General features: G+C 41.3%; 1 protein-coding gene across 6 annotated transcripts in view; it reads left to right on the forward strand.

Annotated features, from left to right (window-relative positions):
- DACH2 (dachshund family transcription factor 2) overlaps positions 1-11,785 on the forward strand; it is a 251,444-nt gene extending 239,659 nt beyond the window's left edge. For 2 of the 6 annotated variants that reach the window (XM_077185954.1, XM_077185955.1), the window contains exons 10-12: positions 134-277; positions 3,295-3,365; positions 10,902-11,785. In XM_077185954.1, coding sequence (XP_077042069.1) covers positions 134-277; positions 3,295-3,365; positions 10,902-10,958 — 272 coding nt within the window. In that variant the 3' untranslated portion in view covers positions 10,959-11,785. The remainder of the gene's footprint in view (positions 1-133; positions 278-3,294; positions 3,366-10,901) is intronic. The other 4 variants (XM_077185957.1, XM_054641479.2, XM_077185958.1 and 1 more) reach the window with 3 other exon arrangements.
- The last annotated feature ends 2,727 nt before the right edge of the window (positions 11,786-14,512 follow it).

Consider the following 14,512-nt stretch of genomic DNA (forward strand, 5'->3'; position numbering starts at 1 on the left):
ACATCTTTATTGTTCTAGGAGTCCTGAGCCAGAAATGCACCTTTGAATATTGAACATAACCTAATTTCTTACTGTCTCCATCATCTGTTAATTGAGCCCTGACAACCATTCTTACACTGTATTTACATTTCAGCCACAATTCAAAAACGCTTGAAGAAAGAGAAGAAGGCAAAGAGAAAATTGCAGGAAGCTCTGGAATTTGAATCCAAGAGAAGAGAACAAGTGGAACAGGCTCTGAAACAGGCCACATCAGGTGACGGTCTCAGGATGTTAAATGGTAATGTCTTAGTTGGCCTTTCACAGTCAGCTTAAAATGATGTTTGATTGAGTGAGAAAAAAAAAATCAGATGGTGCACAGAGCAAATTTCAGAATAAACCCCCACAATTCTTTCCTGAAATAATGAAAAATCTATTTCAGGCTATGTGCTCTGGGTCGAGAATTAAAAAAATAAATAAGTCTGCAACTAGAGAAACAGACAGAGCAGTTTACACAGAGATGACAAGAAATGCTGAATATATTACAGAGAAATCTGTTACAGTGCCAGCTAAGACAATGTGAAATTTGGTTCCTATAAGGTTCTGTGAACTCTTCTCTCCCAGCAGATTCATTTTTAGAACTGCTGAGCTTCATTTCAAAAGCCGTTTGGCTGAAGTTTGCTCAGCCTCAGGACCTATTAAGTTTGTTAAATATGTATCAGCTTTCAGAGCTGACTGGGTTTTGAACACTTCCCAAATATTCTTGTGAAACAAAAGCAAATCAGTTCATCTCCTAAGCAGTGATTAAGTTCTGGCTACCAGGAGGATTTGCCTTTTGTGCTTAAGATGATTCTGGCCGAACTTTAGAGCTTTGGTTTGAACATTTAAGACTGAACCTAGCTGAGATTTAATTAATTTCAGGTTCTGCAGCTAAGGTTTAGTCTGTGCATCCCTACCTGGAGTCTCTGCAGAGGCTCAGGAATCAGAGTGACATTCAGTCCCTGCTGCATTCAGGTGTCCTGTGGTGTGTTAATTTGTGCTGCCTGCTTTGGGCACTGCTAGAGACTGCAGAGTGCAAAAGCTGCCTGACTGCTGAGCAAAAATAATGAATTTGGCTTGTCTGGAGTTCTCAGCTGTGAGAGCTGCCCACACTGTGGTCTAAAGGCAGGGCAGGGCTGTGTGTGTGCCCTGGCACAGCAGTGCTCTGCAGGAGATGGGAGCTGGGATTTATCTGGGGCACCCAAGGCACATAAACTCTGTGAGTATGAGCAGCATCTCTCAGAGGCTCCTCTCATCTGCTGTTCAGAGCCCTGCACATCCTGGAAGCAGGGACTGGCTGCTGTCCTGCAGCACTGGCAGTGGCCAGGGGGCTCCAGGTGTGGATTCACAGCTGCAGTCACAGCAGGCTGGGGACAGTGACTGGGGAGAGTGGATGGCCAAAGCCAGCAAAAAACCTTCTCCACTCCTCCACTGGATCAGACAAATGCCCAGACTGGATCCCACTGACAGAGCCAGCACCTTGAGAGGAAAATCAGAAAAAACCTAAAATCCTGCTGTGCTGGGTGTCACTCCCCTGGGTGCTGCCACTGCAGGGAAGCACCTGCTGCTCACACACAGCCAGCAGCACCCAGCAGTTCTGGAGGCCACAAATCCAGGGATACCAAGGTTCCAGCAGTGTGATTAACACACCTTTACATCTGCTAGTGTGGGCCTGGCTGCAGCAGTTTGATTTGCAGGCACACTCAGGTAGTCATATATATGTTAGTGCCTGCAAGAAGCTGATATTTACATGCTAATCTGATTGCACATGCAAATCAGGTAGCTCATTAGCATCTTAATCCACAATTTAATTGCAGGTACAATTTTATGACAACAAAATGTGAAGGGCTATTCTGAGTATTTTTAATTTAACTCTGACAGTCTGTCTCATTTAACAGATGCTGTTATTAGTTACAGATGACTTTGTCATTTTTGGTATATACAACGTGTACTCTGAAGGGTTTGAGAAGAAAGAACCTTTTCAGATTGATAGGTCAGAGCCCTGCACTTGCCTTCAGAACAGGAATCTGAGTAAGGGAAACCCTGCAGATTAGCAGTCACTTGTAATTTTATGAGGAAAAAAAAGTATATGTGAAAATACTGCTTTTTATATCACATATACATTTATAGAGCTATATATGCACACATGACATGAATTTCACTTACACATTTATTGCTGAGCTATTGCTCTCCTGTAAGGACTGTACTTCTCAGGGTTGCCCCGCTTTCACTCAGGGCTCAGTTACTGCAGGGTCACCAGCAAAGCATCACCTCTGTGACAGATCCTGACACTCAGCTGAAGGGATCTGTGAAAGCAACAGTGCACTTATTCCCTGTTTGAAAAAGTCCAGAACAGGCTTTTGCACAAAAAAACCCCCAAACTGTACACACAGCTTCCTTTCAGGTGTGGGTTTTTCCTTCCTGTAATTTCTAAGGGCTGTGTGATAAGGGAAGCAGATGTTTCTCCAGGATTTGAGGTGCCATGGATTCAAATCACATCCCCTTCATGCTAATCCTTGTTGGCACAAGGTGCATCGTGGCATCTGTTCCTGTAACACCCTGGGGTGTTGGAGCCCCCACCCCCACCCCAAGGACTGTGCAGACACAGGGATCACCAACATGAAATTAAACAGGTCCAGAGTGAGTGTCATGAGACTCCTTCTCAACTTGGGGAAAAAAAAAAGAGCACAGTCCTCTTTGGAAAGCTCTTCTCAGAGATCTGGAAATGCTTCACATAATATGACAGCTGTAATTTGGGTTTGGGTGGTAACACATGCTCACACATCCCAAGCTGAGGTTGGAAATGCAATTTGCACAGTTCTTATCTGTAACATGCACTCACACAAACTGATACACACACACCCCAAAACTGTTGCCTGGCACTGGCTATATTCTTCAACTCTGTAATTTGGAGGTGCTTGGCTACATACAAGAGTCAATGTAGTTTAATATTATCACAGTTTAATTTCAACTTTTATTTTTCATGTGTCAGATGCCCTCATTCTCCAAGAGGATTTTGCAGACATATTATTACCACGTGTTGGTTATTATCTGATCGTCAGACAAATGTGAAGCACATTAAAAATAATTCACTGTGAGACCAGTAATGTTTGCACATTTTGGAAACAATTTACTACTGAAAATTCTATGAGGACCAAATGTTTTATGCAAGACCATGTTAACTTGGAGAGCACCCTAGTTTGCTATAAATATTTTTCTAAAGATGCCTGAGAGAGGGGCAAAGGGGAATGCATTAATCTTCAGTCTCCCATCTTTCAGATGCTGGAATCCCAGATATGGAAATAGAACACAACGGAACCCAACATGACAGTGCAGCCATGCAAGGTGCAGTATGTACCACAGCTCTTCACTTGTGTGCTTGTCCTTAAAAATGAGTTTAATCATTTTTATATCTGTTTTCATGATTTAAGATCAGTGTAAATTACAGAGCTTTGGTTTGTTTTCCTGTTTGATACAGAAAACCTTTGTAAGAGCAAAGATCAGAAATTAACTTTACAATATCAGAAATTAACTTTAAGTAGAGGTAATATTTAGCTGAAGTTTTTTAGAGGTGCTGTTTGTTTTAAAGCTGGTATTTATCTACCAAGACACATGCCCTTAGTTCAAAAGGGGTTTTATATATGATTTGTCATTTGAAATATTTTACCTCTAGTCTTTACCTACCAAGCAAGATCGCAGATGTTTTCAAAAAATGCATGAACTGTAAGTGAAAAAGAAAAGCCATGTTCATATTATGGGCAGTTGTCTGGTGCTACTTTTCCTTCACTGTGTGCCTGTGTGTAAGTGCAGCACCTCCAGGTATGGCCTCAGTGCTTCCCAAAGAGCAGGAAATGAGTTCTGGCTGCAGGTCTGGGATGTGAGGAGTTGTGAAATCCTCCTTTGTGGGAGCAGGGACAGGGATATTCCCAAGGGATATTCCCATTCCTCTTGGAAGCCTCTTTGAGCCACACAGAAAATCCACAGTCCCCTGTGATAAAATCTCTGAGCAATTTGAACATTGGAATTCTCTGATGAAAGTCCCACTTGTAGAGTTTTTCTCCCATCAGTCCTGTGCCATTTTCATTCCAGACTGTTCAGTTCTGTGCTGGCAGCCAGCAGACAGCTTCCTCTTCCACAGAACTGCTGCTTCTTAGAGCAATCCCACCCTCTCTCCTGCTTCATGGGATGGTAACGTGCAAAAATCCCCTGTGCTGAGGCAGTTTGTGCAGACAGGAGAAGACACAAACCTCACTTGAGCATTTCTCTTCAGCTGGGGAAGGTCTGACTTGCATACCTCTGGTATGCATCTGTCGTCCATCTGCCATCCTTACAGGAAAGCTTTCAAATATTTTTACTGCTGTCTCTTCTTGTGATTTTAGATTCATATGCTCTGTATTACAGAGAAGGAGAATCACAGCTTTATTGTAATGCAGATATATACATCTGACATATGTGTGTGTATATATATGTGCACATATAATGAGAGCTGTGCTCTAAATATTGCAATTGGAAAATTGCTGCTGCCAGAAATAGTCAAAATATTGGATGAGCACTTGGGACACATCCATTTAAATGTGATGAGGAAAATGTTCCTTACATTTCTGATCTGTTCATGGGAGGAATGTTCAGTGCTCTTCCAGACAACTCTGAGAGTCAAAGGTGCATCTGGGCAGACTCTGGTAAAGAAGAGAAAGGTAATTTCACTTTTCAGTGGAAGAAAAACTATAAAACTACGACACTTGGCTCAAATGTGTCTTTACATCAAAAATGAGTGAAAATACTGTGAGGAAAGTGATGCACAGCCACTCCCAATGACCATTTACTTGCCTGAAGGAATCAAGAGAAGTTTGTTACCTGTAGTTTATTAATACACAGGAAAGCCTGGTGACTTTTACCATTTTTATTTCATGGAGAGTTTTTTTTTGGTTTTTTTTGTTTGTTTGTTTTTTGGGGTTTTTTTGGGGTTTTTTTGGTTTTTTTGTTTGTTTTTTGTTTGTTTGTTTGTTTGTTTGTTTTTTGTTTTGTTTTGTTTTGTTTTTGTTTTTGTTTTTCTTTTTTTCTTTTAATCTGATCCCAACTACATCATCCCTTCAGTTATGAGAGGCTTTGGCTCAGGAAGTTTTTATTAAGCATGGCCAAGGGGAGACCTGGATATTCCCTGTCTTGTGTCCGTGGGCTCAGTGGGAGCAGGATATGGCCTGGGCAGCAGGAGCTGCAGCCCTGTCCCTGTCCCTGTCCCTGTCCCTTCCCTTTTCTGCCCTGCTGGCTCTGACCCCCCTGGCATGGTAATCTGCTCGTGGGGACACGTGAGGAGCTGAACCACTTGGTCACTAAACACTCTGAGCTGATAAAAAGCTTTCTGGAGAGCTCTCTGTGGAGCTTGTTTAGATTGCAAGGTGTTCCTGTCCTGTAGCACCATCTATTTCATTTTTATTTATGCTGATACTGTAATAACTTTTTATTCCCTTTCCTTTGATAACCATTCGTGTCCCTGACAGCTCCTATTGCTGCTGCAGCTCTGACAATTCCAGCACACTCCCTCACTGCCCCTGTCATTTGCTGCCTTTGTTTTTTGGGCCCTGGGAGGAGGAAGGGGCAAAACACATGTCCCTAATACAAAGCTGTTTCCAGGCTTCCAAAATCTCTGTCAGTTGCTCAGAAAAAAAGCTTTAGCATCAATACAGAGCTTTCTTTTTCTGTTGTCAATAGCTCTGCTGGACAGAAATCTATCATTCACACAGAGCTTTTCCTTTGAAATTCGATTAGTTCCACTGCCAGTATCTCCTTAAGACGGTTTAAAGGAAAATCACAGAACTACTGCACAGCCACCTTTCACAGTGATTAAGTCATATCATATTTTATGCTCATTTCTTAAAATGATTTTATTAACACAAGCTGTTCATGTACTGCGTTTCTGATCTGCATTATAAATCTTTTCCATTTAGTTGACTCATTTTCCCTCTGCTTTGTATATTAATTGAACAGAAATTTCATGCAGATGAGACTTCAAACTTTTTTGAACTTTACAGTCTAATGCCTCCATCCTCCATATCCCAGATGTAGTTCAGAGCTGGAGCTGGGAGGTTTTTAGCTGGCAGAGGAGATCAGAGCAGGTGATGAGCACTCAGACACCCTCCTGCTCCTCCTTCCACCACTCACTCCTGGGCCAGCACCACAGTGCATCAACCATTTTATCAGCCAATCTCCCTTCCACATAAAATAAACATACTGGGTGTCATTAAGTGCACCTTCAGATCAATGATTTTTGCAAATGACATTCAAGTACCATTTGAGTAGTGCATTTTTGCTGATAAAAGCAAATTAAATTAGCACAACTACAAGTGTGCTGATAAAAACTAAAACTGAACAGCAGCACCATTAGCTAACAAAGTAATATTTTCTCTTTACTGCTTTCTGCCATTTAGTTATTATCCTATTGGAAATCTAATTATAATCCTTTTACTCCCTAGTCAAACTTCACAGTTTTTGCAAGCTTAGCACTGACAAGTGATTTCATTACATTTGATTGCCCGCGCCCAGATTGACTTAACTTCACTCCGAGACCTAAAAGCCCTCTCAGTTTCTCAGATTCCCTGTTTGCACATTACAGCAACAGCTCCTTTAATTAATTAGCATGAACAGCAGTAACATGAACTGCTGAACAGAAAATAACATCATTTTATGATCGCAGGGAGACTTCTCCTTTTGCATGTTTATACCTTAGTTAACTTTTGTATTACAATATTTCATTGTTAGGGGATAGTGGAACAATCAGCAAAGCAATGTTAGCTTAAAATCTTAAAAAGTAGATGTAACAGTAATACTTGAAAACAACAATTTACAAAAAAATAAAATTTCAGGAAGGAGGCAGCAGCATAGGCAGGCAGGCTCTCCTGAGGTGAAAATGTACTTCACTGTGCCTGCAACAGGAGGCTGACCCCGGGCTGCTGCTGCTGCTTTTGTTTGTGACATAACCTGGCAGAGATCTGGCACAAAAACTCTGGGGTTACCATGAATAACATTCACTTTTTATCTTACATGTGAATAACATCTTATTTATTTGTCAAAGATGAAGGACTGGTGTTGTTTGGAATGTATTTTGGGGTTTATCATGTAGAAGAGTGGGCTTCAGTTCATTGGTGTTCTGCTCTAGCCACTGAGTTCTCAAATCCAAGCTGCTTTATCTGAGTCCTAGGCCTGTTGTTCTTCCTGCCCAAGCTGTGTTCTCTCCCTAGAGCACGTCCTGCTCTGGAGGCTGTGGGTTATTGAACCCCTGGTAGCTGCCTCGTGCTGTGTCATTGCAGAGTTCCCAGAAAAGCTCTCTCAAAGCTCCTGAGCAGTTCCCAGACTGTCACCCCATGGCCACCTGCAGCTCAGAGCTGCCCCACAGGGGCTCACCAGGAACAGGCCTTACAGGGACTCACCAGAAATCCTGAAGAAACTCTGCCCAGCAGCTCTGTGGGTGAGCAGCCCTGCAGGGTCAGGCTGAGAGGAAGGAGAGGTTTTGGTACCAATCCCAAAGGATGCCCTGGGCTCAGCCAGCTCGAGATATCAGAGAGGGCACCTCTGATACCATATCTGTGCCTCTGCAGGGTGAGGAGAGGCCATGGGAGAGTGGGAGAGATGAAAACAAACCAACCTTTGTTGGTACTGCTGCTCACAGAACCATTTATTGACCGTGTTCTTCCTGGGTCAAGAGGGAGCTGTGCCCTGCCCTCTCTCTGCTCAGTTTGAAGGGTATTTGCAGATAAAAGAGAGGTTTTGCTGGACAACCAATAAGCAGGCAAAGAAGTGATTTTTACTTGTCATTCAGCTGAATGATCAGCCCAGATCCATCTTCTTTCCGTGGTAGTGAAGGGATCCCTTGCTGAGTTTTGGTCATTGCTCTGGTCCTTACCCACAAGCAGGGCCTGGATTCATTCCCCTTCCAGGCAGGCAGCACTCCTTTCTGCCAAGGGCTGGAGGGAAAGAGGGATTTTCTGAGGGATGGGATCCTTTGGAGAAGCAAACTGGTTTTGTCTGATTTTTTTCTTTGTACAAAGTAAGACACTGGTTCAAACTAATTAGCCCCAGCTTTGCAAGTTAATTTATTGTTACAGCATTGCATTTCCCATGTGTTGCTTCCTCCAAAGCTGAGCTTGGCTCTGATCTGACTGAGGGGCTGTTTACCCAGCCTGGGAAGGATGGAGAGCTCATCTCCTGTGCAGTTGGACACTTGTTTTGTTTTAAAGTAGTTTAGGGAAATAAAGCTAAATTCCTGATTTAAGCCAGAGATCTTACAAGCAAAGGATTCAGAAAATTCAGAGATGTGGAATAAGCTGGGAAAGAAAATTAAATGTGAATAAATATGGAGATGATGATTATTGCCTTTGGATTTGTCCTTTATGCATCCATTAAAACCTTGGAAGAAAAAGATAAATGATGATATTGTGGCTAAAAGGAGTGCAAGAGCTGCACCTACCCTGGGCTGACAACTCAGGGAAGAGAATGCTGTCCTGAGGGAAAATTCCAGTTATTAACACAGACTCTGGCTCACCAAGAAACTCAGAGATCTTTACTTGTCTTATACATTGTGAAGGGGAAAAAAACCTCCTTTCTAAATGTCTTGCTTATTAAGCCAGTCATGCATTGCTCTGTAGGCTGTAAAGCAGTGTAACATGCACAGGGGGCTCATAAGCATATTTAGTGTTAGGGAATATCATTTATACAGTTTTTATATTGTCAGTATTACCCCTAGAGAATGAGATTAGGCTTTAAACTACTGTAAATCTATGCTTTTGCTCACCTTTGTATAATTTCGTTTTTTAATAGAATGAAGCCCACATAAATGAATATTTGATTAAGGGATAAACCTGATAAAAGAATACATTTATTGCACACAGATTTATTCAAATCTTTGCTATATAATACAGTAAAGTGCTATAAAATGGTCTGTAGCTTGCAGTCAGCTGCACTGAGGAGATGGTGAATATTCTCCAGAAAAGATTAATTTGACAACATCACATTGTCTTTCCTGTGTAAGTGGGGGCACAGCTGCTCCCAGCACGTTAATTCCTCAGAGGTGATTGCTGTGTGACGTGGTTAATGCCATGAAATTCAGTTTATTGCACAGACACAAAAAAAGTATTTTAATTTCTGGAGAATAATTGAGGGTGTTATAAAAGGGAAATATTTAACTGTGCACTTTCTGTTCACTGATCAATGATGGCTCCTGGGTGGCTGCACTGGGCTCGAGCTGTGGCATTTACTTTTCTCTCTTGCAGGTATTGCAGATATCTCCATTGAACTTTCCTTGAGAAATAAAGGGGATTGGAAGGAAATATGGAAACCTGTTCCAAAGTTTAGGCAGCCCACAGTACCCTCAATGTCCTCATCTTACCTTAATTTAAAAAATAATACTTATAATTTTAAAAAATAATACTTAAAATTTAATAAGAACCTAAAGAACAGCCTCCACTAGGGAAGAAGCCATGTGCAGCTTCCTAATGATCATGAGAAAAAGGAAAAAAAACCCCAAACCACAAACAAACCCCACAGTGCTCAATCCTTGCATTTCTGCTGAACCCCCCAGGCTTTTGTAATTCCCCACCAGGTTTAAAACAAGAATTTTCATCAGCCAATGGCCTGAAACTAATTTTAGTTCTTTCTTTGGAGGCTCCCAAACATCCCTCTGGAGTTGTTATGTCCCTGGCTCTTGTGATCTTTATTTGTGCTTACATCCAAAATACGAATTAAATCATCTCAGTTTGGAGAGTCTGAGCCTCCTTAAAACCACAAAACATTCAATTACTAATTAGCTGTTTCCTGTTCCTAATGAAGTGAACATGTCGGATTTGGATTAAAATTCAGCTACTGCTCTCCTCTGTTTATGGTTCCAGATGTTTTTGTTTTATCTAGGAGGTTACTTTGACAGCTACTGCTAAATGATAAATCACTCATATTATAGCTGAAATGCATTTTGAAATTGAAATGTGGCAAACTTGGAGATTGCTCCAAGGATCAGTGTCAGTTTGCAGGTCAATACTTGTTCTTTCCTTAGGAGTGCTCGGTATTGGCGTATGTAAAACAGTAATGGGAGAGATGTCAACATTATACAAAATGCTGCTCCATATTATCATTTTGCTATCATCTTCCAGATCACTTCTTGCAGATTTAGCTGGGTGGATTCATGATTCATTGTATAATGAGCAGGAATATGGATTCTTGTTAGCTTCAGTTTCTGTGGGCATTTCAATATTTATTTTTTCTCTGGGCTTAAAGTTGCTTAATGTGAAAAATCACAGTTGATAGGTACTATAACTAGGAATATTTTTATGAAGTGCTTTTCTGCTTCGTTCTCTAAATAAAGAAATAGAATTTCAAGAGAAATGTGGTGGTTTCTGAATGAAAGAACAGTTTTCCAAGAACAGATCCTGATTTACATTTTCTGAAAGCAGTGCAGTTTTAACACCCTGTTCCCTGGCAGGTTTTGTGCAGGGTGTGTGGTAAAGCTGGTGCCTTGTCCCTGGGTCTGTCCCAGGGAGGCAGCAATCCAACACGGGCTGCCTTTGGGAGAAAAGGACTGTTTGATTGAAAAAAATGCCTCAAAGGAAGAAAATCCCAGTCAGTGTTTGCAGCCTGTCCTCAGCCATTGCTGGCAAGCACCAGGGCAAGTGGTGATGGTCTTTGTCCTTTTTGGGGACTTGGCCAGGTGTTGTCATCCAGTGCCTCCTTTTCCTACACAAAACGGGCCCATGTGATGGACAGTTCAGTTTATATCACTTTTAGATCTCATTTGGCTTGATGGAAAGATCCACAGCCAAGTGAAGAAACCACCTAAGTGTCAGTTAATTATAAAATGTTCAAGTGTGTAATTGACTTTTTTCTTCTTTTTTGTTTCCCTCCAGAAAACAGAACATACATCAAGCCGACCATTATGTACTGAAGGAACCACCTATTGCTGAAAAATGTATAATGACCACTATTTGAAGACTATATAGTTCCTGAGAAATGTCCCTTCCAACCTTTGATGCCTTCAGTACTGTGTGAGGAACAGGATTTGTAGCATGAAACTTGAAGGACAATTTCAAGCAATTTACTGTTGCTGCATTGAAAACTGCCGTATTAAGAAATACTGAGACTTTTTACAAGCTTACCATACCAAACCAAGCCTGTCACAACAGATCATTTTTAGGTCCCTGGAGATAGAAAGGAGTTTTAGTATTTTTAAGCACATACATCAATTATTTCCCCTCCCCACCCTGCCCCAAAAAAGAACTTTTTTTTTTTTTTTCCTTAGGAGGTGGCTATTACTGAATAGCAATGGCACAATGATTTTAAGCCACAATGGTCCTCACTGGCTGTACATCATACAAGTCCAGTTTATCACTGAAACTGTTCAACATGGAGCTGTTTCGATTGTGTTTATAAATTAAGCTTTGTTTACTGAAGCAGATACTCGATATATATTACGTTTTAAAAAGAAATGTGTGTACATTTTTTAAAAGAACGATGTAAAAATTGTCCTTTCATTAGATGACCGATTCAAAAGTGTGAGCTAAACCCTAATAGCTGATGTAATATGAGGATTATAATTGATGCTTTTTTTTTTAATGCTCAGTTCAGCTTGGCTTTTGGTCTTTTAAGATGGAAAAATGAATATGCAGTAGAGTGTTAGATAATGGAAACTTTTAAGTATGGTTTCTCTGTTGTACCATATTAAGTTAAAGTACACATTCTTTGTTAAAAATGTTCTTGCTAAAAATACAGTATTAAAAAGTTTTTTGTTTGACTTTGGAAATCTTTTAAGATTTTTTTTGGACTGTGAATTCCCATAGTAACTGTACTAATGCAAACCAGTATTTTGCACTATTAAAAATACTTGAAGAAATGACTTAATAAAGAGGGTGGGTTGGTATTAAACATTTTCCTAATTATTATATGCTCCAGATTCTGAACTTTGAAAACTGAAAACAGCTGACAGCTTCCCTTCTCAAAACATGGCACTGAGGGCTGGTTTGAGTCAGGTGGGATTAAGTGCTCACCTGTTCCCTCTTTATTTTAATTCCTTGGTCAAAGGCACAGTGCTTATTTCCTTACACACTCCTGTTTATGTACACATGTTTACACACACATGCCCTGAATATAAATCACTGTCACTTAAAAACAAAAAAGACTTTTAAATAGATCTACAGGAAATATATTCCCTATGATTATGTTTACTTCTCCCTACATCTAAATGTAGAATGTTCCCAATTTCTTTCATTTTTAACACTTTTTTTCTCATTAGCAGACTTTTGTAAACAGACTCTGCAGAATAGAATCACCTGATTTATTTTGTTCCTGAAAGAAATCTTTACCTTAACCAGTGTCAGTGCAAGAAAATGTGCTGCCCCCGTTCTACAGTGACTTATCAGAATATTCTTCCAATGTACAAATTGGGTTTTTTTCAATATTATTTTTATAACAGCTGTTCTAATAACTGCATTAATCATGCTGCATTGATCAAACCATCAAAAGTTTAATGATACAAAAAAAGGAGCATTAGGAATTGTGAGTCCTCCTGATTCTCAATAAATGCTCATGTGTGAATAAAACATTGCAACACCAGAACTTAAATTGTACCTTCAGGTATTATATTAAATTTAGTTTCAATTCCAGTGGGATTTTCTGAAGTGAGGGCTGGACTTTATTCTAAATTTTATTTTTAAAAGGGAGTTGAAGCAGCCCTTGGGGTGCTGCAGCATTTCTGGCTGACCCAGAGCTGGCAGTGCTCCTGTGAAGTGCAGACTTTGAACAGAGATCTTTGCTCAGTTTTCCAGTTTCGTGTAGTTTAGAAAGACTTCATGTAACTAAATAGTTCAGTCTTTACAATACCAACATTTTTGCACTTTTCTGTCATCCCCATAAAGGCTTTTTGAGCATTTTTCCCCTCAGTGACTGGTGTAGACATTCCTTAAGGCATCACTGAGCCTGGGTTGATGAGCACAGGTTGATTCCTGCTCTGCCCATCCCAGATTGGTTTTAAATGTCAAAATTCTGACAAATGAAGTTTAGGAGACTGATAAACTGGAGAGACTGACTCTGTTTTCAGCCCTCACTAGGTGGCTCCTGGTAAGTATTGACAAACCAGGAGGCTGAGGGGTTTGGGTGTCAGCAATGAGCAATGATACAGAATAATGAGCCAACCTTGTGTGGAAGGAAGGTGCTAAAGCCTTTTAAAGGCTCAGCCTTCCCCACCACACTCCTCCTCACTGCAACAGCCCCAGCTGGCTCCCAGAGAGGGACAGCACCTCTTGGGGTTGGGTTTTCAGTGTGGCTTTTGTCTGGGTGTGGGGCAGAGGGACACGGGCAGCCCCTCCTGCTGCAGTGGGAGCTCAGCTGGGCAGCACCCACAGCCCCTGTGCCAGCTCTGCCTCCCCAAGAGCCTCCCCAGCAGTGTGGGAGGGCCATGGAGCCATCCTTGGTCTTGGCTGAATGCAGGCAAGGGGATGGAATGCAGACCATAATAAACCCCAGAGGATCAATAGTGCCCAATCTCCATTTGAAGCCTGGATCTGTAGCAGTGCACAGTGAGACCATGGCTGTGCATTAAAACCTGGATGCTGCTTGAAATAATTGCTGCCTACAAGGAAGTGGCCTGTAAATACATTTATTTACAGACTATTTTTAGTAACATGACAAAATGTGGGCTAACCTGAATTGTTACAAATTTCCTTTATGGCCTCAGCTGATCTCCACAACCCCTCCTGTGCCTGTGCATGCTCTGAGCCCTGAATACACGTGGGACAATTCCCAGCCTGGGCTTGGATCTGGGACCTTTGGCAGCAGCAGCACTGATGGAGGCACTTCCACCTTGCCCTGCAGCTCCTGCTGGGGTCCTGCAGCACCCACTGGCCCTGCTGCCCTTGCTGGGGAGGGCAAGGAATTTCCAGAGGGGCTTTTCTAAGCCAGGCCCTGTGCTATCATCACTGCTAACACATCCTGCTAATGTTTAAGCACATGTAAAATCACTGTAATAAACAATCTGACTTCAGTTCTGTCTGCAAATAAGGGTGTCTTTGATGATTTGAAGCTGAGATGGAAGGGCAGTAAAAAAAAGTATTTTTATAATGATGTATTATGGATGGATAATGATTTGCTGCTGCTTTGTTATTGTACATCAAAGGAATCAATTGAAACGAGCCAGTTCAGTGTCAGCAGAGCACAAATGCTGCAGTTTTTGTGGGTGCTGCACCCACTCTTGCCTTTGGACCTGGACCTGTTTGGGTCTCCTGTAGGAACAGAACATCCTTTGCATGAACATTTGGGTGTGGGCATCTAAGGCAGGGGAGAAAATTCTCTTTGGAGCTCATTTTTTAAAATAAAAACTCCCATTTTTCTGAGTTTCACTTACAAATGCAGTAAGACTTTACTACATCTTCATTATGTGATTCTGTTGACATAATCCAAAACTGTGAAAGCAAATACAGCACCATACATTAAAATGTTCTTATGATAAGTGATACTTTAAAAACTG

This window comes from Agelaius phoeniceus, chromosome 14 (assembly GCF_051311805.1).
Source record: "Agelaius phoeniceus isolate bAgePho1 chromosome 14, bAgePho1.hap1, whole genome shotgun sequence".
NCBI classification, from domain to species: domain Eukaryota; kingdom Metazoa; phylum Chordata; class Aves; order Passeriformes; family Icteridae; genus Agelaius; species Agelaius phoeniceus.